This window comes from Piliocolobus tephrosceles, chromosome 8 (assembly GCF_002776525.5).
Source record: "Piliocolobus tephrosceles isolate RC106 chromosome 8, ASM277652v3, whole genome shotgun sequence".
NCBI classification, from domain to species: domain Eukaryota; kingdom Metazoa; phylum Chordata; class Mammalia; order Primates; family Cercopithecidae; genus Piliocolobus; species Piliocolobus tephrosceles.
The window spans coordinates 14370248-14393184 of record NC_045441.1 but is presented as its reverse complement, the minus strand read 5'-3'; the positions used below and the strand labels follow the sequence as shown (position 1 = coordinate 14393184).

The 22937-nt window shown below is 57.3% G+C and overlaps 1 protein-coding gene across 1 annotated transcript in view; it reads left to right on the top strand.

Annotated features, from left to right (window-relative positions):
- Positions 1-22937, top strand: part of RADIL (Rap associating with DIL domain) — a 79612-nt gene that overhangs the window by 43521 nt on the left and 13154 nt on the right. Inside the window, exons 3-9 of the mRNA XM_023188496.3 lie at positions 1955-2202; positions 3329-3961; positions 5342-5379; positions 14956-15116; positions 20093-20205; positions 20991-21228; positions 21986-22158. Coding sequence (XP_023044264.1) covers positions 1955-2202; positions 3329-3961; positions 5342-5379; positions 14956-15116; positions 20093-20205; positions 20991-21228; positions 21986-22158 — 1604 coding nt within the window. The remainder of the gene's footprint in view (positions 1-1954; positions 2203-3328; positions 3962-5341; positions 5380-14955; positions 15117-20092; positions 20206-20990; positions 21229-21985; positions 22159-22937) is intronic.

Below are 22937 nucleotides of genomic sequence, written 5' to 3'. Positions count from 1 at the left end.
GTGCCGCATTTGTGGCCAGGCCCCCTGGGAGCCCCTGGGACTCTAGGAGGAGAAGCAACCCTTCCTGCCCCATGGCCCTGGGACTTCCAGAAGGTCACTCTGAGGTCACCTCCTGCAGCCCGGCCCCAGAGTTGGGAAAAACTTGGGGGCTGGAGCATCATCTGGAGCTGTTTTTGTTCTTCTTTCGGATCTGACCCCACAGTTGTGCAAAGAGGCTGAGCTGTGGGGCTCGTAACGCTTGTGGGAGTGGCAGGTGGGACAAGGTAGGGGAACCAGGCCCCACCTGCTGGGCACCTGCCGCCCGCCAGGCTGGGCCGGGTTCTGCAGCCGGCAGGAGCACAGGCGATGAGCAGCCAAGCCCAGCAGCCTCGCACTGCGGCTGGGCGGCCTCCCTCACCCCCCAGCCCCCCGCGGGCTGCAGATGCACAGGCTGCCGGCTGCCTTGGGAAGGACGGCGGGGCCGCTGGCGCTGCTAAGGGTCGTCCTCGGCCAGCTGCCACCTCCCTCCATCCGGCTTTTGTTTGGTTTTATTGGGAATGGCTGGAGGAAAGGCCGCCACAGATGGGGACGGATCTTAACCTGAAAGGCTGCGTACGGGGAACTCAGCAGAGGGCTCAGAAAAGACAGCGCCAGGTCAGCTGGGGACTGGTGAGCGGTTTTCGTCTATTGCAGCCGACTGGCTTTCCCAGAGCATGCATTTAGAGTGTGTGTCTGTATTTATGAGATTTTAAGTCTTCTTCTAAGGTTGTGTGTTATCTCTGAACTGTGTGTGCATGTTTGTGTGCACATGTATGTGTTAATGTGTGTGGGTGCATGTGTGTTGGCATGTGTGTGTGTGCACATGTGTTAATGTGTGTGTGTGTTTGTGTGGGTGCATGTGTGTGCATGTGTGTGTTGGCGTGTATGTGTGTGTCCATGTGTGTTTGTGTGTATGAGTGTGTGTGCATGTGTGTATGCGTTTTTGTGCGGGTGCATGTGTATTTGTGGGCATGTGTATGCACATGTGTGTTTGTGTGTGTGGCTGCTTTGGCTTGGGAGTGTCAGAGGCAGCCTTGGGAAGGAGGCAGCCATGCTGTTGCAGGAGCAGGCTATCGGCAGCCCCATGGGCTGGGGTGACGTGGCTCAGTGACACCTCCTCCTTGTAAAGTGGGGGCAGGATGATGACCAGCCTGTCTCATCTCATGAGAGCACCCCCCCCAGGGGAGTTTCGCCTGGTGCCCAGATGGATGGGGCAGGACTCTGGAGGTGGCGTGGTGACCCTGCAGAGGCCCAGGCTGCCGTGGGAAAACGTTTGTGGTTTGAGGCCCTGTGGGTCGTGGTGCTGGCTGGTCGGGCAGGCCGCGTGCGACCCTGGGCTGCCACAGGGCAGGCGTGGTCCCCTCAGCCTGAGGATTTGACAGGCAGGCTGCCGGCTCTGAGATTGTCCTGCGGGTGCCATGGTGGTGCCAAGGCATTGTCTGGTTTTTCGAGGGGCGTGGCTAGAGGGCAGAGTCCTTGAGTCTCCACCAGACCTGTTTTGACAGAACAATGACAGGCATTAGGAGACGTGGCTTAGTGGGATTTGAGCTCAGGAGGATCTGGGACGTGGGCACTATTAGACTTGTTTATTTTTTTTTGGCGGGGGATGGAGTTTTGCTCTTGTCACCCGGGCTGGAGTGCAATGGTGCAATCACAGCTCACTGCAACCTCCGCCTCCTGAGTTTAAGTCATTCTGGTGCCTCGGCCTCCTAAGTAGCTGAGATTACAGATGCGCACCACCACGCCCAACTAATTTTTGTATTTTTAGTAGAAATGGGGTTTTCCCTATGTTGGCTAGGCTGTCTCGAACTCCTGACCTCAGGTGATCCTCCCACCTCGGACTCCCTAAGTGCTGGGATTACAGGGGTGAGCCACTGCGCCCAGCCCTGGTGCTATTAGACTTCTAACTGTTCACCCTGCGTTGCTTCTCTTCCAGGGATAAACGCCCAGGCCCGGAGGCTGCAGCGGAGTCGTGCAAAGGGAACCCCGGCCCTGGCCCTGGGGGATGCCCGGAGCTCCCCTCCACCCCGGTTGCGCCGCACAGTCAGTGAGACCAGCCTGAGCCCAGTGAACGCCCTGCCTGCTGCCGCCCAGGGCCCCGAGGAGCCCGGCCCGGACACCATGCGGTACTCGCTGTACCATTCCCCGCACTTGCTCCTTCTGCAGGGCTACAGCCAGCAGCACGTGAGCCTCCCCTCCTGACACTCACTGCCCGGTGCCACTGCGGGGACAGCAGGCGGGACTCAGAAATCAAGGCCTCCTCCCGCCTTCAGCCCAGTCGGCCGCGAGCTCTGTGGCTGCGGCCCCTCTGTCTGTGCCGAGGCTGTGGAGTGGGGTGGCAAGGGCAGATGTAGAGTCATCCACATTTTCCCTGACCAGGCCGCAGCGGGCGGCAGTGGGGGCTCCTCACTTCCCCAATCCCAGAGTGGGTGACCTCAGCACCAGGCACTTTCAGGGAGAACAACTCAGGCCTTCCCAGGCTGGGTCTCCCACCTGGCTCTGGGGAAGGGCATGGGCAGGTGTCCAGAGCAGGCAGCCAGGGACAGTCTGCTTCCTGCTCCAGGTGAGGGGGGTGCTGAGTCACCAGTTGGTGGTCACATTCTCTGAGGGGGCACCGAGAAACGGCCCCACCCCACCCCTACCTGCCCAGAGCAGTTTCTCCCCACTTCCATCAGAGCAGGCAGGCTGTCGCCCCAAGCAGATGCCAGGCGCAGGGCCGCCTCGCCTCACCTTGCTGGACACTTGCCCTGCCAGACACCTGTTTTCCCTGCCTCCTGCTCGCCCCGCCCCTGCTCGCCCCGCCCCTCCTCGCCCCCCTGCCCTCTGGTGCAACCAGCTCTTTTGCTGCTCATTTCCATGAGCACTTTACAGCCATAGGGCTCCTGTGCGCAGGTCTCAGGTGGCATCTTCTCTCGGGGCGGTGCTCCCACACAGGTGGTGGTGCTCCCACACAGTTTTGGGGATGACCTGGGAGAAGTTATGAAGTCCTTGGTCCAGTCTGTAGAACCAGTGCCCGTTTCCCCGCCGGCCCTGACCTGGCCTCTCCCTGGCTCAAAGCTGGGTCGCTCCCGGGTCTCTCGTGTGCCCCCGGGGCTCCTCTGGGAAACCAGCCTCCACTGGGATGGGCCCGGACGTCGAGAGGCGGGTTCCAGAGAGCTGCCGGGGCTCTGGTTTGGGGATGGCCAGGGACATGGAGAGCCTGCGGGGACAGCATGCCAGCCACGTGGCTTCAGCAACCAGTGACTAAAGACGGGCCACTTTTCCTGTGTGCTGCTTGTATTGCGCCTGCCCTGAGCGGAGTCTCTTTCAGGACAGCCTGGTGTATGTGCTCAACCGGGACCGGCACACGGTGGGCCAGCGAACCCCCTCCAGCAAGCCCAGCATCAGCCTCTCGGCCCCCGACATCCTGCCTCTGCACTGCACCATTCGCCGGCACCCGCTACCGGACAGCGGCCAGCCCGGGGGGAGGCTGGTCCTGGAACCCATCCCCGGGGCGTCCATCTCCATCAACTTCTCCGAGGTGGGGCGCAGGACCGTGGTGCTGCACCACGGGGACCTGCTCTCCCTGGGGCTCTACTACCTGCTGCTGTTCAAGGACCCCGCGCAGGCCCAGCCCCTGCCCGCCCAGGCCTTGGCACGCCTCCGGGCGGTGCCGCAGAGCTGCCGGCTGTGCGGGGCCGCGCTTGGGGCCCGGGATGCCGCCTCCCCTGCTCAGGCTGCCCTGCCCCGGCGCCAGCAGCTGCTCCTGGAGTTCGAGCCCCACCTCGAGGACACGCTGCTGCAGAGGATCATGACGTTGATCGAGCCAGGCGGCGACGACCACAAGCTGACCCCCGCCTTCCTGTTGTGCCTCTGCATCCAGCACTCGGCCACCCACTTCGAGCCGGGCACGTTCGGGCAGCTCCTGCTCAAAATAGCCAGGCTGATCCGCCAGACCGTCTGGGTCAGTGTGCTGGGGTGGGTGATCTGGGTCGTGTGCTGGTCTGGGGGAGGAGGGGGCCCGGAGCTGGCCCTGGCTGGGGGGCGGGAGCGCCTCTATCTGACCCCCACGGTGCTGTGTCGCCAAGCGCAGGGTGGCCCTTCCCTGCCTGTGGCTGCCTCCCAGCCCCAGGGGCCACCAGAAGCAGCCCCAGAGCCCAAGGCGTCAGTTGCAGCACTTTGCCTCTCAGGGTGGAGCTTACATGGGGTCTGAGGTCACCTCCTGAGCTCTGGCCCGAGTCTCCTCTGCGCCAGTCACTTACTTGCAAACCAAATGCTGTTTACTTTCTTTCTCACAATCACCCTCACGATGTAGATAGCACATCCCACCTCACTGCGGTATCAGGGAAACTGAAGCCAGGGGGTTGTAAGCCACTTGCTGAGGGCCCTGGGGCCCAGCCTGCGTCCCAGCCACCTGGAGCTGGCTGTGTGGCTGGCCCACTCCCCGCAGCTCGCCAGGGCTCACCCTGCCCCTAGGCTACAGGCTCTGAAACAGAGGCTCCCAGATGTGAATGGCCTTGCCCAGGAATTGAGCTTATAGACCTCAGACCGAGCCTGAGTTCACCTCTTGCCCCCGCACGCACTACCCTATGCGAATGTCATTTGCACGTTTGTTTCCTGAAATGTGTGACTCTGTCGCCACTGCCCTGTCCTCATTCCTCACCAAACATATAGACAGATGCTTAGAGTCTATGCGCAATCAGCCATCACGGTTACATTTAGCTGGATAATAACTTACTACTAAGGCAAGAATAATAATTATTATTATTTTTTTTTTTTTCTGAGATGGAGTCTCGCTCTGTCACTCAGGCTGTAGTGTGGTGGCGTGATCTCGTCTCACTGCAACCTCCGCCTCCCAGGTTCAAGCGATTCTCCTGACTCAGCCTCCCGAATAGCTGGGATTATAAGCATACACCACCATACCCGGTTTATTTTTGTATTTTTAATAGAGATGGGGTTTCACCATGTTGTCCAGGCCAATCTCGAACTCCTGACCTCAAGTGATCTGCCCGCCTTGGCCTCCCAAATTGCTGGGATTACAGGCGTGAGCCACCTTGCCCAGCCTTTACTATTTTCTAAATGGCCGGTTGTTATGTAAGCTAGAGAGTTGTGAGATACTCTATTGTAGGAAACTTGTAGGTCATAGTTGGTAATGGAACGGGAAGATGTTTAAGTCACATGGAAAATGTCCTTTCCAGCACAGCTTGAATAAATAGTCAGCGTCACACAGGATGCCTGGGGCGGCAAGGCTTGTTTTCATGTTGATAGTATAATGTGTATCTGAACGTGTCCGTGTGTTAGCCTGTTTTTCTCACTTGCTTTTCCTCCTGCTTTGTAATTGTAGGAGAAAACCAAAGAACTAGCAGAGAAGCAGGCGCAACTGTGAGTATGACCTGGTTATTGTGCCCGTCTCTGGGCAGCAGGTCCCGGGGGCTCACACTTCCCAGGGGAGCCAAGTCCCGAGGGATCTCCCCACGCCTTGGGGTCAACTCCGGGCTTTGTCCTTCCGTCCAAGCAGCGACCTTTTTTGCTTCTTTAGTCATTACCCTGGGAAGCTCTGAGTTGGGAAATTGCCCTTAAGATGGATGGGTGAGGTCTTCTTTTTTTGTTTGTTTTTGTTTTGTTTTGTTTGAGATGGAGTCTTGCTCTGTCCCCATGTTGGAGTGCAGTGGTGCAATCTCGGCTCACTGCAACCTCCACCTCCCAGGTTCAAGGGATTCTCTTGCCTCAGCCTCCCGAGTAGCTGGGACTACAGGTGCGCACCTCCATGCCCGGCTGTTTTTTTTTTTTTTTTTTTTTGTATTTTCAGTAGAGACGGGGTTTCACCATGTTGACCAGGCTGGTCTCGAACTCCTGAACTCAAGTGATCCACCTGCCCTGGCCTCCCAAAGTACCGGGATTACAGGCGTGAGCCACCATGCCTGGCTTTTTTTTTTTTTTTTTTTTTTTGGAGAATCTTCACAATTTTATTAAGTATGTATTTTTCATTTTTATTTTAAGTTCAGGGGTACAAGTGCAGCTTGTTATGTAGGTAAACTTGTGTCATGCAGGGTTGTTGTACAGATTATTTCATCACCCAGGTATTAAGCCTTGTACCCATTTGTTGTATTTCCTGATCCTCTCCCTCCTTCCAGCCTCCACCCTCTGAAAGTCCCCAGTGTCTGTTGCTCCCCTCTCTGTGTCCAAGTGTTCTCATCATTTAACTCCCACTTGTAAGTGAGAGGGTATTTGGTTTTCTGTTCCTGCGTTAGTTTGCTAAGCATAATAGCCTCTAGCTCCATCCATGTGCCTGCAAAGGACAAGAGCTCGTGCTTTTTTTTTTTTTTTTTTGAGATGGAGTTTCGCTCTTGTTGCCCGGGTTGGAGTGCAATAGTGCGATCTCGGCTCACTGCAACCTCTGCCTCTTGGGTTCAAGCGATTCTCCTGCCTCAGCCTCCAGAGCAGCTGGGATTACAGACATGCACCACCACGCCCAGCTAATTTTTTTTTTTTTTAAAACGGAGTATTGCTGTGTCGACCAGACTGGAGTGCAGTGTCGTGATCTCGGCTCACTGCAAGCTCCGCCTCCTGGGTTCATGCCATTCTCCTGCCTCAGCCTCCCAAGTAGCTGGGACTATAGGTGCCTGCCACCACGGCCAGCTAATTTTTTTTTTTTTTTTTTTGTATTTTTAGTGGAAACGGGGTTTCACCTTGATAACCAGGATGGTCTCGATCTCCTGACCTCATGATCCGCCCTCCTTGGCCTCCCAAAGTGCTGGGATTACAAGCGTGAGCCACCGCGCCCGGCTGCTAATTTTGTATTTTTAGTAGAGATGGGGATTCTCCATGTTGGTCAGGCTGGTCTTGAACTCCTGACCTCAGGTGATACCCCCCCCCCCCCCCGGCCTCGGCCTCCCAAAGTGCTGGGATTATGAGCATAAACCACTGTGGCTGGCCGATCTCGTACTTTCTTTATGGCTGCATGAGGCCCTCTTTTGAGCCTTCTCCTCCCTTGCTCTCCCCTGATTCTGGGTTAGAAGTAACCTGCTCCTTCAGGGAAAGGCGCAGCTCCTGGGTTAGCTGTTTGCATAGAAAGCACTATCTCTACCCTAGACACTGCTGGGGGGCTTGGGAAACCATTTGATTGGGTGTAATACAGACGCACAGCCCCTGTAGCCCACACTCCCACTCTCGAGTGGGCCCTAGAGAGACACCTGCTTGTGGAGGGCAGTGTGTCTGCACGGGAGCTGAAGCCGCCACGTCTCCTCCAGGCAGAGGGTTCAGCAGTAGCAGGGAATGACCTTCAGCCACTGTCTCTCAGTGCAGCTGAATCCAAGACAATGCTGGGAAAAAGCACCCAGCACAGTGTCTGTGGTATGGTTAAATGCATACACACACACACACACGTGTGTGATGTTCACAGCCAAGCCATCCTGTTTAAGACACACATGAGAGATGACACTGATGAAAGCAGAGTGGAAGGTGGTGGCCATGCTAGGCAGCAAGGGAGGGAATGCGTCTGGGGGGCTCAGGCTGAGTGGCTGGCAGCACCCCCTTAAGTCAAGCTGTGGTACACAGAGGCTTGTGTGATTCCCATCCGTGCCTTTATTAGTCTGTTCTCACGCTGCTAATAAAGACATATCCGAGTCTGGGTAATTTGTAAAGGAAACAGGTTTAATGGACTCACAGTTCACACAATGGACTCACATGGCTGGGGAGGCCTCACAATCGTGGCAGAAGGCAAAGGAGGAACAAGGGCACGTCTTAGATGGTGGCAGACGAGAGAGCGTATGCAGGGGAACTGCCCTTTCTAAAACCATCAGATCTCGTGAGGACTCATTCACTATCAGGAGAAGAGCACGGGAAAGACCCGCCCCCATGATTCAGTTACCTCCCACCGGGCCCCTCCCACAACACGTGGGAATTGTGGGAGCTATGGTTTAAGATGAGATTTGGGTGGGGACACAGTCAAAGCCTGTGAGTGCCTCACCTACCAAAAATGGTCCATCCATAAAGCCCATTATTGCCATATGTGCCTGCTGATGTCTACCCTAGGTCCATCCTTCTTTCAAAGGTAGGAGGGACAGGCATGGGACAGCTTGGGGACCACTGACCTGGAGTCCCCAGCATCCCCACTGCCCGGCCCAGGGAGAGCTGAGCTCTGAGTGCCTTTCACTTTCACTGGCAAACACCTGCTCCCTCTAGCCAGGTCCCGATGCCATGCACTGGGGTGGGTCCTGGCCGGTGAGATCTGGGACTGTGTGAGGGACCCAGGCTGTGCCTCCCAGCCTGACAGGAGGGGGTTCCACAGAAGCCAGGCCCCGGGCAGCATCGAAGGGTGATTGACAGCCTGACCCACGGCGAGGAGGTGGTCCAGGCCCGGGCCCCTACAGTGGCGCCTGGCATCTTGTGGGCTTTCATTGCTGAGGAGAAGTTTGCATGGGAATTGGGACTGGCCCAGTGACAGGCGTGGTGGCCTCCCTCTGGGGCTCTGCTTCAGGACAGCTGGAGTTCTGAGGTTGAGGCAGGGTGTGGAGGGGATGGGAGTGTACCCAGCCCTCATCCTCCTAAGTGCTGAGGTGCGGGGAGGACTGGAATCTTCCACCCCAGCGCCTGTTTGCTGGGCGGCCTGCAGTCTGAAGTGCAGCTCTGGGTGGACCCAGCTTCCTCGTTGACAGGAAGGCCGTGCCTCTCTGCTGCAGCTGTGCGCTCGTGCTGTGCATTCCGGAACCATCATCGTTAGGGCCTAGAAACAGCCCTGTTTCCATCCCTCATGCACGCCTGGGGGCCTTTTCCTTTTTCCTTTGTAAAATAATGAATCACTTACAAAACCCAGAACAGTGCAGACTCCGTCACTCATCCGTGATCCCACGCCTGACACTGACGTGATGATGGTGATGATGATGATTTGGGATTTAATATTACTAACGTTTTGTTTGCCCCGTTTGCCTCAAATCTTTGTGTTCTGTGTTTCAAATTGTGAATGACCACTGAATTTGACTACATCATTTTCTGCATCTGTGATCATCGTATTTTGCCCCTTTAATCTGTTAACGTGGAGTGCTACATTCCTCGGTCTTCTTTTTTTTTTTGAGACAAGGTCTCATTCTGTCACCCAGGCTGGAGTGCACTGGCGCGACCTCAGCTCGCCACAGCCTCCACCTCCACCTCCTGGGCTGAAGCAATTCCTGCTCCTCAGCCTTCAAGCAGCTGGGACTACAGGTGTGCGCCACCACGCCCGGCTAATTTTTGTGTTTTTTGTAGAAATGGAATTTCACTATGTTCACCCAGGCTGGTCTGGAACTCCTAAGCTCAAGCAGCCTCCCACCTCAGCCTCCCAAAGTGTTGGGATTACAGGTGTAAGCCACCGCGCCCAGTTTATATTTTTAATATTTTGAGGAGCCTCCATACTGTTTTCTGTAAAAGCTGTACTAATTTATATTCCCACCAACAGCATGCAGTCCTTTCGAACACCTGTCATCTGTCACCGTTTTGATAATGGCCATTCTAACAGGAGTGAGGTGGCATCTCGTTGTGGTTTTGATTGGCATCTCCCTGACGATTAATGATGTTGACTATTGATCTTTTAGTTAGGATTTTCCCATCTGAATTTATGGGTAAAATCGGTCTACATTCTTTTATTTTTTTGCATTGTCCTTGTCTGATTTTAGTAACAAGGTTCACAGAACATGAATTGGGGAGCTTTCTCCATTTCTTAGTTCTCCAGATTGGTTCGTATGAGGTGAGGGCTGGCCCTGAAGCTTTGCTGGAAGAACATCTGGGCCAGAGTCCTCGGGGAGGAAGACCCGTGTTGGCCGAATCCCTTTCTTTAGTGATGATTGGTTTATTTCATTTTTTATTTCTTTTTGTTCTTTTCTTTTTCTGAGATGGAGTCTTGCCCTGTCCCCCAGGCTGGAGTGCAGTGGCGGGATCTCAGCTCACTGCAACCTCCACCTCCTGGGTTCACGCCATTCTCCTGCCTCAGCCTCCCGAGTAGCTGGAACTACAGGCATCCGCCACCACACCTGGCTAAGTTTTTGTATTTTTAGTAGAGATGAGGTTTCACTGTGTTAGCCAGGATGGTCTTGATCTCCTGACCTTGTGGTCCGCCCACCTCGGCCTCCCAAAGTGCTGGGATTACAGGATTACAGGTGTAAGCCACTGCTCCTGGCGCTGTTTTTTTTTTGGGGTTTTTTTTTTTTTTGAGACAGTCTTGCTTTGTCGCCCAGGCTGGAGTGCAGTAGTGCAATCGCATGTCACTGCAACCTCTGCCTCCCAGGTTCAAGTGATTCTCCTGCCTCAGTCTCCTGAGTAGCTGGGATTACAGGTGCCTGCCACCATGCCTGGCTAATTTTTGTATTTTCAGTAAAGACGGGGTTTTGCCACGTTGACCAGGCTTGTCTTGAACTCCTGACCTCATGTAATCTGCCCACCTTGGCCTCCCAAAGTGCTGGGATGACAGGCGTGAGCCACACTCCCGGCCTGTCCTGATGATTCTTATTGCCCTAGAATCTTTCTTTCCCTGGGGTGAGTACCACATCCCCTTTCACTGGTTTCCTATTCGCCTGATCAGTTTTTTCCAGCCCATACATGGAACCAGGGAAAGTTTACCTTCACCCTTTCTGTGTCCTTTTGTTTTATGTTTTGAAAGCGATTGTTTATTCACCTGACTTATCTTTGTTAATGGGCAAGTTTAATCTATTTAGATTTATTGCCATTCCTGATGTCTTTGGCCACATTTTTAACATCAGTTTCACACTGTTTTCTGTGCCTTTTGCTTTTAATTTTTATACTTTCCTATCTGATTGGGTTTTTTTTTTTTTTTTTTTTTTTTTTTTTTTTTTTTTTTTTTTTTTTGAGACAGAGTCTCTCTCTGTTGCACAGGCTGGAGTATAGTGGCTCGATCTCAGCTCACTGCAACCTCTACCCACTGGGTTCAAGCGATTCTCATGCCTTAGCCTCCCGAGTAGCTGGGATTGCAGGCACGCGCCACCACACCTGGCTAATTCTTGTATTTTCAGTAAAGACGGGGTTTCACCATGTTGGCCAGCTGGTCTCGAACTCCTGACCTCAGGTGATCTGCCTACCTCAGCCTGATTGGATTTTTTAAAATTCCCCTTTTCCTTCTTTATTAGTTTAAAAGTAATTCTGAAAATATTAATGTCTTCATCTTTTTGTGGAACACTAGATCTCAGAATGCTTCGACCCCCATCCTCACTTCCAGGCTTTCATTTTATTATTTACATTATTCCAGCTTCAGCTTGCTTTTAACACTACTGTGTCTCAAATCATTCTTTGTTTTTACTTCATTTAATTTAATTAATTACTATTTTTTGAGACAGGGTCTCACTCTGTTGCCCAGGCTGGAGTGCAGTGGTGCAGTCAGAGCTCACTGCAGCCTCAACCTCCTAGGCTCAAGCGATCCTCCTGCCTCAGCCTCCCGAGTAGCTGGGACCACAGGTGTGCACCACCATGCCCTGGCTAATTTTTGGATTTTTTGTAGAGACAAGACTGAAGTGATCCTCTTGCTTCAGCCTCCCAAAGCGCTGGGATTACAGATGTGAGCCACCGCACCTGGCCCCCAAAGAGCACTTCTAACAGTTTCCTGCAATACATTCACCATTTCATTTCCCTTTTTTTTTTTTCTGAGACAGAGTCTTGCTCTGTAGCCCAGGCTGGAGTACAGTGGCGTGATCTTGGCTCACTGCAACCTCCGCCTCCTGGGTCCTGGTTCAAGCAATTTTTCTGCCCCAGCTTCTTGAGTAGCTGGGGTTATAGGAATGCACCACTATGCCCAGCTAATTTTTGTATTTTTAATAGAGACGGGGTTTCACCACGTTGGCCAGGCTGGTCTTGAAGTCCTGACCTCGTGATCTGCCCACCTCGGCCTCCCAATCTGCCCACCTCGGCCTCCCAAAGTGCTGGGATTACAGCTGTGAGCCACTGTTCCTGGCTTTTTTCTTTCTCTCTCTCCTTCCTTTTTTTCCTTCTTTCTTCCTTTCTTTCCGGGTGTGATGACACTAGCTGAGCTGTCTGTGGCTTGCTTTCTCACTCACGACCTCTCCAGGTGGGTGGATGTGGCTGACCCACTTTTTGGGGTGCGCCGTTCCCTGGTCCTCTCCTGATGGACGCGACAGGCATGCGTAGGCCGTGGCCGGCAGCCTGCGCTCTTGCCTCTGTGCTCCTTGTGGGCCCTGCGAGTGTTTCCATCGCTTTGGTTCCCAGGAGTGGGACTCCAGTGCCTCCCTTCACCCGCAGGAGATACCCGCGCCCTGACCGGCCTGCCCCAGCCAGCTGCGCCCATTCCTCCTGCCGGGCTGTGCCGTCCCTGCCCGAGTGCCCTTCCCCTCTGCCCTCTTCTAGGACAACATGGGTTTTCCTTTTCCACTAGACCTGCTCCTCCGTCCACACAGGTCTGGGTAGAACAGGCTGGATCTTCATCATTCCCTGGGCCCCCACTCACGTGGCCCTAGGTTGGCAGGTGGGAGCGTTCAGCGCTGACCTGGCCCCAGTCTCGTCCTGAAACTCCAGTTGGAAAGCCTGGTCGCTTGTTTTCTGGGAGAGGCCCGTCTACCCTCTGGGTTCTGGTAAAATTGAGAAGGGCAGCAACTGTTGAAAACAAGATGGAATTAGTCTCCGAAGAGCCCAGCGAATCCTTTAACTGCATAAAAAGCTCCTCTGCCCATCTGCAGACATGCGTGTCCTTCAAGCCAGTGTCCAGAATGGGCAAAAAGGAGCAGGACTTTTAGCTGTGCCAGATCCATGAGCAGGTAGCGGACCTGCTTAGCCGCCAGAAACAGGAGAGACAGTCTCAGGCCAGTTTCTTCCCTCCCCAGCTGTGCGCACGCGAGAGAGGTCAACGTTGTGTGTAGACAACAGTGAAGTGACGTCAGAGAGAGCAGGCAACACCTGGGGCACTGGGGAGAATCTGGGACGCAGCCTGGGCTTCCTCCCCCAGCCCCGCTTGGCTGCCCATCTGGGGAGAGAACAGGGAGGAAAGCAGGGCCTCAGCCCTTCCCAGATGCCCTCACACACTGACTGCCTTAAGGTCCTGGTGGCATTTCCTGGGGGCTTGGCACCTTTTGAAGGACCCCAGGCTGGATCCACACACGTGGGACTGCGCGCGGTGGTCACTCTGACAGCTGTCCAGCCTGGAGCCTGGCTCTGCCCCGGGCCTGGGGGCAGGCACTGGGCTTGCACCATGCCCTGTGGCCAGCAGAGTGGCAGCCGCCTGGCTCGCCCCCCTTAGAATCCCCCCAGTAAGGGACACAGGTGACAAGGAGTATCCGGGCCAGGCAGCAGGGCCGCCCTCCACACCCCAGGCAGTCCCAAGTCAGATCTGCATGATTTGATCTGTTTGCAAAATGATCCTTCCTGCTCACCACTCCGGCACACGGCTATTTGTGTCCGCCAGCTGCGATTATGGAGGCTTATGGATGAATGCGTCCTCTGAGCTGCTAGGGACGCAGGGCGTCTGAGGCAGCCTGTCCAGTGGCTTAATGCTAAGCTGGTGCATGCACTAGATGAGGAACCTGTGAGAAAGACGTGTGGTTGGCATTTTAAATGAGGAATTACCTGGGGACCTCAGCACAGCCTCGCCGTATCCACCCCTCAGACGTTCCAAGAGGCCGGCTGAGGGCACTAGAAGGCAGTGTCAAGTCACACCAGACAGACACATCCTGCGGCTGGTGCCAGAGATGCGGGAGAAAGGGTTTGGGAGCTCTGAGCTTGAAAGCCAGCCTGACGGCGGACGCTGCCGCCAAGGGAGGAGGCAGCCCTGATGTTGCCGTCATCCCCTGAAAAGGGAGCACTGAGTCAGGAGGCAGCAGGCCTGGGAGGGAAGGGCGCCACCCCACCCCTACCTGCATCGGGCTGGCCAGGGAGGGGCCTGAGCTACTTCTGCTTTTGTTACTCAGAGTAACAACAAACCCCATGGATACAGAATCAGGGCCAGGCATGGTGGCTCATGCCTATAATCCCAGCACTTTAGGAGGCCAAAGCAAGAGGATTGCTTAAGGTTAGGAGTTCAAGAGCAGCCTGGGCAACATAGTAAGACCCCGTGTCTTTAAAAAAAAAAAAAAAAAGGTTTTTTAATAATTAGCCAGGGATGGCAGTGCATGCCTGTAGTCCCAGCTACTTGGGAGGCCTCCCGGATTCAAGCGATTCTCCTGCCTCAGCATTTCGAGTAGCTGGGATTACAGGTGCCCACCACCACGCCCAGCTAATGTTTATATTTTTAGTAGAGACGGGGTTTCACCATGTTGGCCAGGCTGGTCTCGAACTCCTGACCTCGGGTGATCCACCCACCTTGGCCTTCCAAAGTGCTGGGATTACAGGCGTGAGCCGCCATGCCTGGCCTCAATTTGGGTTTCTAACGATTGCCTCTGAGTCTTCAAATGGCATGCTTTGCCACCGTGCTACCCTGCGATTCATGGACTTTCCATGTGATTTTCTGACTTCCTGCTTTAATAAAGTAGCATTTCATTTTGCCTTGTGCACCTCCCCAAATAGCTCTATTATTGTTTGTTTCCTTTGATAATTACCTTGTTAACTTAAATAATGTAATGGAACTGACATTTCTTGTTCTAAAAACTTCGGACCAGCCCCCACCCCCATGCACGCATACAGGCGCGCACACACATGTTGGCACACATTCTGTCTCAGCATTCGTAGCCACTTTATGATCTCATTCCAAAAGAGAAGACATGCAAGGCGTTTATTTACCAAGGTTTTTTAACCAATGGCTGTGGCGCCCGGCTGTCTCCCTGCTAGGCTTGTAGGCACCTCTGGCTGTCGGATGTCGTGGACAGATGCCAGGCGGGTACATGTATTGTTAAATGTCCCCGCCCAGCAGTGTCAGGTGGACGGTTGCAGTCGTCGTCAGCGTCCCGTGAAAACGCGCGTCCTTACTTAGAGTGGTAGATTCAGCCTCCTGGGTGTCGGGTCTCCGCATAACTCTTAGTCTTTCTGTCTTGGTAGCCAGGAGCCCATCTCGCTGGCCGGCTGCGCCATGGCTGATCTGGTTCCAGACTTGCAGCCCATTCTTTTCTGGATGTCTAATTCCATCGAGCTCCTGTACTTTATCCAGCAGAAATGCCCACTCTACATGCAGAGCATGGAGGAGCAGCTGGACGTCACAGGTATGGCTGGCGCTGCCCTCCGTTCCCCCCGCTGGCGCCCCAGGCCGGGGAGTGTGGCACCTCCTCGCCATCCTCAGGACCGAGTTGGCCATGATAGCAGGGATGGATTCATGCCGGGGCTTCCTCAGCCCCTGGGCTCCCATGTGTCAGCTGCTCGGGGACGGCCTGTGAGGCTGGTGCTGGTGGCATGGGCCAGCCTGGCACCTCCCCCCACAGCGCCTTGGTGCTCAGTCTGTCCCCATCATCCCATGTTCTCCGTGCAGTGGCGTCCCCTTGACCGCAGCCCCACTCTTCTGCTGGCAGGAGGGCCCGGGGGGTTACACAGGTCACTCAGTAAGGAGACAGATGCCACTGTCCACCATGAACCAAATGTAAGGGGCGTTAGAGCGTCGGCCATGAGACCGCCACCCGTTCTGAGACGCACCGTTATTCCAGAATGACAGATGTTGCCAGTCATCGTTGTGAAATTATAGATCATGTCAGTTTCATAGATTAAGATGTGGGAAATACACATTTCAGGATTTCGTTTTCTTTTTTTGAGACGGAGTCTCGCTCTGTCGCCCAGGCTGGAATGTAATGGTGGGATCTTGGTTCACTGCAAGCTCCTCCTCCCAGGTTCAAGCGATTCTCGTGCCTCAACCTCCTGAGTACCTGGGATTACAGGAGCATGCCATCTCTCCCGGCTAGTTTTTGTATTTTTGGTAGAGATGGGGTTTCACCATGTTGGCCAGGCCGGTCTTGAACTCCTGACCTCAAGTGATCCGCCCACCTCGGTCTCCCAAAGTGCTGGGATTATAGGCGTGAGTCACCACACCTGGCCAACATTTCAGAATTTCTGAAATGCAGTAGGAAGTGTTCTGAAAATACTAAGGGAGAGGAGTTCCAACAGGGCAGTCTCGGGGGCTTCGTGAGGAAGGGGACGTGGGGCCGGGCCCGGAAGCCGGAGTAGGATTTCGGCTGGTGTGTCTGCTGAGGCTGTGTGGGGCCTGGAATGGAGCCAGGTGGGGCAGCAGGACTGTGCCACTGTGCTGCGGAAGTGACACGCGGGCCCAGGGGACTGGGGACCAGAGCCTCTCGTGGGCGGCCTTGGTTCTGCCCCCCACGGCCTTGCTGTCCATCCACTGCCCTCACATCTGTGGGGTGGGCTGTCAGGCGGGCCCAGGGCCGGAGGGTCCTGAGTGACCGTGGCGTTGTGGCCCTGCCTCTGGAGGACCCAGGTCAGTGAGTGGCGCATTCCGAGCTGCCCTGGGCTGCGTCTCCAAGCTGCGAGGGAAGCCCGGGCCCGGTGTGCAGGGACGGGCACTCCCAAGGGCTCAGTCTACCAGACGCTGCGGGGTCTCTGTGTACTCAGCTGTGTCCCCTTCCCTGGGAGGGATCTGTGGCTATGACTGCATATGAGACAACCCGGAGGACACAAGGCCAGGCAAGGTCCTGGCCAGGCTGTGTTGGGGGCGCTGGGACCCACGCCTTAGGGGCAGTTTTCCTGAGAGGAGGGGCTCTCGGTGGTGAGAGGGAGGCGCCGGGGCATCTGCGCAGTGACCCTGTGGTGGGACAGGCTCCCACAATGTGTCAGGGCCCAGTCAGCCTCCAGGCGGAGGCCGGGTGGCAGAGACCAGGCTGGATTGAGGCTGCATGGAGGAGGCCGGGCTGGCCCTGGCCATGAGGTTGTGGGGTGGGGCCCCCATTCCTGGGGGAGGCAGAGCTGGCTGAGATCTGTCCGAGTTCCTTCCTGCCGGCCACGGTTCCTTCCCACTGTTTCCTTCTCCCCTCCTTCACGGGGAAGGGGACATGGGGTCCTGCCAGGGGCTCCTCGGTCTGGGAATTGGGGCTGCCTTGAATATGTGGGGGTAGTGTCAGCCCCTCCTGGCCTCGGTGGGCATCCAGGCCTCTGGCCGGTGCCCTTGCCCCCCACGTGACGTGGTAGCCCCTGCCTGTCCACGGGGCCTGGGTCTAAGCTAGACCTTTCCTCTGGCTTTTTCCCAGAAAGTGACATAAACGACTGTGGGTCCCTAAGTCTCCACGCAAGTTCCCCACATCCATCTGCCTGGCTGCAGTCCTCCCCTGGGGCCCCTGGGCTCGCGGGACTCCAGCGCCCGTCGCCTCTCCCTGCAGACCTGACTCCGCCATCCTCTAGGGCTGGAGTTGCAGCCAGCAGGTGGTCCTGGGATGGAGGCAACTCCAGGGTTGCAGCTGGCCAAGGGCAACCCTTGCTGACGTTGCAGTGCACTTGGTCCTTCCGTGTGACGGGGGGACAGGGCCAGCTTTTTTTGTTCCGGCCCCCACAGAAAGAGTCAGTTCGCGGACCTGTGACTTTTGGGCTCCGTGTTCCCGGCGAGTCCCCAGCTGACTTTCCACGTGGCTTCGTGGCTGCCTGGGTCTGGTGGCTGCAGGCAGCTGGGTCTCATGTGGTCCCCGTGTTGGCTGCTCTTCATGGGAAAAATTGCTCCAGGCTGATGGAGCTGCTGCCTTTGGTCTCGGGAGGAAGTTATTTTTGGTCAGGGGCCTGGGTAGTGTTTGGCCCGGCGATGGGAGTCGGGGCCCAGGGACGCCCGCAGGCTCCCGGTGTCAAGGGCCAGGCAGGCGCCAGGGAATGGAGTGGGAAATAAGCCCCTAGTAGGGGCCGGAGGGTCACAGCCCCATCAGCCTCCTGACTCTCTGCAGGAAATGTCTGTGGGAAGAATTCGGAGAGCAGGGCTGTCCCCTCCTGAGAGCGAGTCACATGGTCGTTGTCATTCCCCAAACACTGTTTTGTCCAAAGCTCTGATCCAGGCCCCTCCCATGCCGCCTCACACCGTCGTGTGTGTCTCGGATTCTCTTCATGGCTGAGGCTCAGCGCCTTCTTCTTTAGGGACAGGGCCGGCTTCCTCAGGGGTTGTGGAGTTTCGGGGCAGGGCAGGGGCAGCCGCCTGGTGTGTCCTCTTAATGGCTTGTGGGCGTCGGAAATCCTCAGAAATCCCACCAGCCATGGTACCACAGGGAAACGCTTCTCGGGGGCTTTAGAAATGGAGTCTAAGGGCCAGGCTCACACCTGTCATGCCCGTACTTTGGGAGGCCGAGGTGGGCAGATCACTTAAGGTCAGGAGTTCGAGACCAGCCTGGTCAACATGGTGAAACCCTGTCTCTACTAAAAATACAGAAATAAGCGGGGCATGGTGGCGTGCTCCTGTAGTCCCAGCTACTTGGGAGGCTGAGTCGGGAGAATCGCTTGAACCTGGAAAGCGGAGGCTACAGTGAGCTGGGATTGTGCCCTTGCACTCCAGCCTGGGCGACAGAGTGAGACTCTGTCTCAAAAAAAAGAAAGAAAGAAATGGAGTCTCACGGCCGGGTGCAGGGGCACATGCTTGTAATCTCAGCACTTTGGGAGGCCAAGGCAGGTGGATTGCCTGAGCCCAGGAGTTCCAGACCAGCCTGGGCAACATAATGAGATCCCATCTCTACCAAAAATAAAATAAAAGAAGAAATGGAGTCTCAGGCCCGTGGCGGGTGGTTGGAGGCTGCTCTGTGGTTTCGTTCAGCACAGCCCCTGCCACCTTCTCCTCCTCCGGTCACTCCCACGCCCCGTTTCCCTCTTCCCGCCGGCACCCTGCCCTTGCCCAGGAAGTGATGTGGTGCTGGGTTCTCAGACCTGGCAGCCTGAGGCAGTCGAGGTCAGGGCACCAGGACAGGTGGACGGGTCGGAGCTCAGCCTCCTGACCTGCCTGCCGTGGCTGTGAATATCCTTGGCTGCTACTCACTGTGGATGCCCTAGGGCCGCCTTGTGTGTCTCCACAGGCCTGGAGGCCTCTGGGCGCAGTGTTGAGGTTGGCAGAACCTGAGAGCCCCTCACTGCCCTGGACCCCCGGGTCCCTCCAGCTGCCCTGCCTGGGTCCCAGATGTGACCCTGTGGGGCAGGCACTGGGGGGGTCTCACAGGTTCTTGGGGAGCAGGCTTGGGCCAGGCAGCCCCAAGCCCCTGACGGAGGAGCACCAGGAGCAGAGGAGCGAAAGTGACAGGGGCTTGTCCAGGGACTCGGCGCAGCATTGTCCTGGCCGTGAGTGGGCGGCCTCCCGTGCACTCTACGTGGCAGAGGGGCAGCTGGGGGCCTGTGCTCCTGGGAGGCCCGCATCGGGGTGAGTGTTGGCCTGGCTCACCAGGCGCCACCCACGCAGCCCTGTCAGGTGCCCCGATAGGCAGCTCCCACGGTGCGGCCCCCTGCCCCTCCTGGAAGAAGACCCCACAGAAGGCAGAGGAGGGGAGCTGTGGCCGCCGCCCACAGTCCCGGGAGAGAATGAACGTGCCTAAAGGCGGGACACCAGGGTCCTGGCCCCTTCCCCGGGTGCTGATGGTACCCCCAGTCACTGAGACCACCACATGCCCCCTCACTTTCTGGAAGCCCCCAGGAAGGCTCCACCCTGTCGGGGGCCTCTCACCTTCACAAGAGCCCCCACCCAGAGGGCAGGAACCGCTCCGTGGGCAGCTCCCCCCAGCCTCAGCTCCAGCCGCCCCCACTGACACCCGGGAGTGGGGGTGAAATAGGTGATTTGGGCTTTTTCCTCCCGAAAGACTGTTATGATTCCACGGAGTGGCAGCCACTCGGGGGCTGCTGCCAGAGTCCTGCGACCCGTGTCGCGGGTGAGAGGCGACCTGTGGGGAGGGAGTTAGGACCTGCTATGTTGGGTGCAGTTGGTTGTAACAGAAAACTTATCAGAACGTGGGAGTGAATGAGCACTTAGGCAGGGCTGAGCATTGAGACGCTGGGTGTCTGGGCCCCTCCTGCCCCCTCCCCAGCGTTCTCCTCTCCTGGTAAGGGCGGCGGCAGGTTTGCTGCGCTCGTCCCAGCCAGGGCCCAGAGTCCCTCGGCCGGTTTATGGCGTCTGGACCCCAGATGGGCGCGTTGGGCAGTGCCCGCGGCAGGGACAGAGCTGGCGGCTGGCTGAATTGCTGCGTTCCTGAGTGCTGTGCCCGTTGTGACCATCCGTGTGGCTATCTCCCCACAGGCTCTAAGGAGTCGCTGTTCTCCTGCACGCTGACGGCCAGCGAGGAGGCCATGGCAGTGCTGGAGGAGGTGGTGCTGTACGCCTTCCAGCAGTGCGTCTACTACGTCTCCAAGGTACACAGACGGGCACTGCTTCTGCCCGCAGGCAGCTGCTGGGATGAAGTGGGGCTCCAGCTTGTGCCTGTGGCTCTCCTAGGGGCCTTCTGGGGGGCTGAGGGAGGGGACCGTGACAAGCTCCACTTCAGCAGGGAGCAGTGGCTGCAGGTTCTGCAAAGGCCCAGCTGCACCCCCCACACTCCCTCTTCCTCAGGTCGCACAGAAACCCTAGAACCATCCCAGCTCCCTCTTTCCCTCACCTTGGAACGCCCCCTTCCTGCCATTGTTTCAAGGGTCAAGGATGAGATGGGGGAGGCTCCAGCATGGGGCACAAGGGAAGTGGCCCTGTTGTCACCCTGGACCCGCGGGTGCCAGAGGTGCTGCCGCCGGTCCCCCTGTGACTCTGGTCAGCTTGGGGTGCATCGGGGGTGTGGTGAGCCACTTTCGGGGGAGTGATGGCTCTCCCGTCTTTACCCATGGGGGTCTCCAGCCCCTTTGTTGGAGCCCATCCCCCCAGGCGCTACCTCTGTGTGCCTTCTGAGTTCATCTGTGCCTCCAACAGGAGCAGATCCCCCTGAGCCCCCTGTACCCCACCTCTGCCCCCAGCAGCCCCGGGAGGCAGCTCCTGTGTCCCCACAGCCCACACTGGACGTTTGCAAAGCTGTGGCCTGTCCAGTAGGAAGCCGCCGAGGCCGGGTCCCTGCAAGCAGTGCGTGGGTGGGGAGCTCGCTGGGTCAGGCCCCCTGTTCGGCCACCAGCACTCCTGGAAATGCTGGTTGCTGTTCTTCTCTCGCCCCCGCCAGTCCCTGTACATCTGCCTCCCAGCACTCCTGGAGTGTCCACCATTCCAGACGGAGCGCCGTGAGAGCTGGTGTTCAGCCCCCGAACTGCCCGAGGAGCTGCGCCGCGTGGTGTCCGTGTACCAGGCAGCCCTGCACCTCCTGCGGCAGCTGCAGGTGCACCCCGAGGTGGCCTCGCAGATGCTCGCCTACCTCTTCTTCTTCTCCGGGACACTGCTCCTCAACCAGCTCCTCGACAGGGGTGAGGGCCTCATGCGGGGTTGAGGGGTCCGGGGCTCACATTCCTGGATGTGACGGCTGCTGGCGCCTCCCTCGCCAGTTCCCGGGGGCGACTCTGCCCTTGTCGGGCTCCTGCTCCCCGAGCATCTGGTGTCCCTGAGGGGTGGGAGGCCAGAGTGAGGGGGGACAGATTGCCACAGCGCATCCCGTAGGAGCCAAGGTCCCATCAGGGTTTCAGAGAAGCCACGGCCAAGAGGTCTGCACGGGGCCTCTTCCCCGTGACAGGGAGGGAACGGGCTCAGGGCGTCACCAGACTGTCCCAGAACTGCCCGGTGGACACTTCAGAGCCAGGATGGAACCCAGGTCTGTGCAGCCGCAGACTCTGGCCTTGGACCCTGCCTCACCTGTGGGGCTCAGGAACACTGGTCACTCCCAGCCAGGGCCACTGGGGTGCATGGGGAGACCCAGGTGGCAGCAGGCCTCCTGCACATGTGTGTAGGGGTGGGAGAAGGTTCCAGCCAGGGGTTGCTCTGTGGAGTCAGTGGCTGTCACAGCCCACCTTGCCCTTCTACGTTCACCTCCCACCGCACCCCCGCTCCAGAGAGGGGTTCGAGGCTGGTCAGTTGCCTTGGAAGCAGAGGGAAGGTCTCCTGCCTGTCATGGAGCTGTGATGTCCTCAGTGGCCCAGAGCCAGGAAGGGCAGGCTCTGGGGACAGGCCCGTGTCTGTGTCCCCCGGGGAGGGCAGCCCAGGCATCACCCTCCCTCCCTCCCTCCACAGGCCCCTCCCTGAGCTGCTTCCACTGGCCCAGAGGTGTCCAGGCCTGCGCCCGCCTGCAGCAGCTCCTGGAGTGGATGCGGAGCGCCGGCTTTGGGGCGGCTGGAGAGCACTTCTTCCGGAAGCTCTCCTGCACCCTCAACCTGCTGGCCACGCCCAGGGCCCAGCTCATCCAGGTAGGGGGTGCGCATGGGAGGCGGGGCCCCATGGTGGGTCCCTGGCTCTCGAACCGAGCCTGGGGGCCGGGCCTGGGCTTCTGGGCTGGAAAGCTCAAAGCTCCCGTAGGTAATTAGCAAAGTTGCTTCCATTCCATGGCTGTCTCCACCTGCGGTAGGCAGGATAATGGCCCAAAAGATGTTTGAGACCCGTGACCGTGTTACCCCACATGGCAAAGAAGCCTCTGTACGTGTGACTACGATTAAGGACCTTGAGATTCGGCGATGACCTGGGTATCTGGGTGGCCCAGTCCACTCAGATGAGCCCAGAAGGGTGGGTCAGAGAGAAACGGAAGAAGAGGGGATGTGGCTCTGAGGCTGGAGCAGGGGCCGGGAGCCAAGGAGTGCGGTGGCCTCTAGAAGCTGGAGTAGCCTCAGCTGACAGCCAGTCTGGAAACAGGACCCCAGTCCTGCAACCGCAGGAACTGAATTCTGGCAGCAACCGGGAGAGCAGGGAGAGGGATCCTCCCCCGAGACCTTCATCTTGCCGTCAGCCCTGTGAGACCCGGCTGAGCCGTGGAGCCACGGAGTTGTGAGAGTGTGCACTTGTGTGGCCATGACCGCCAGGTGTGTAGACATTTGTCACAACAGCAACGGGAAACCAACATGCCCCTCCCCGCCTCCCTCGCCGCTCACCAGCCCCCTCCCAACACAGTCGGCCGCTCACCACCCCCCTCCCAACACAGTCGGCCACTCACCACCCCCCTCCCAACACAGTCGGCCGCTCACCACCCTCCTTC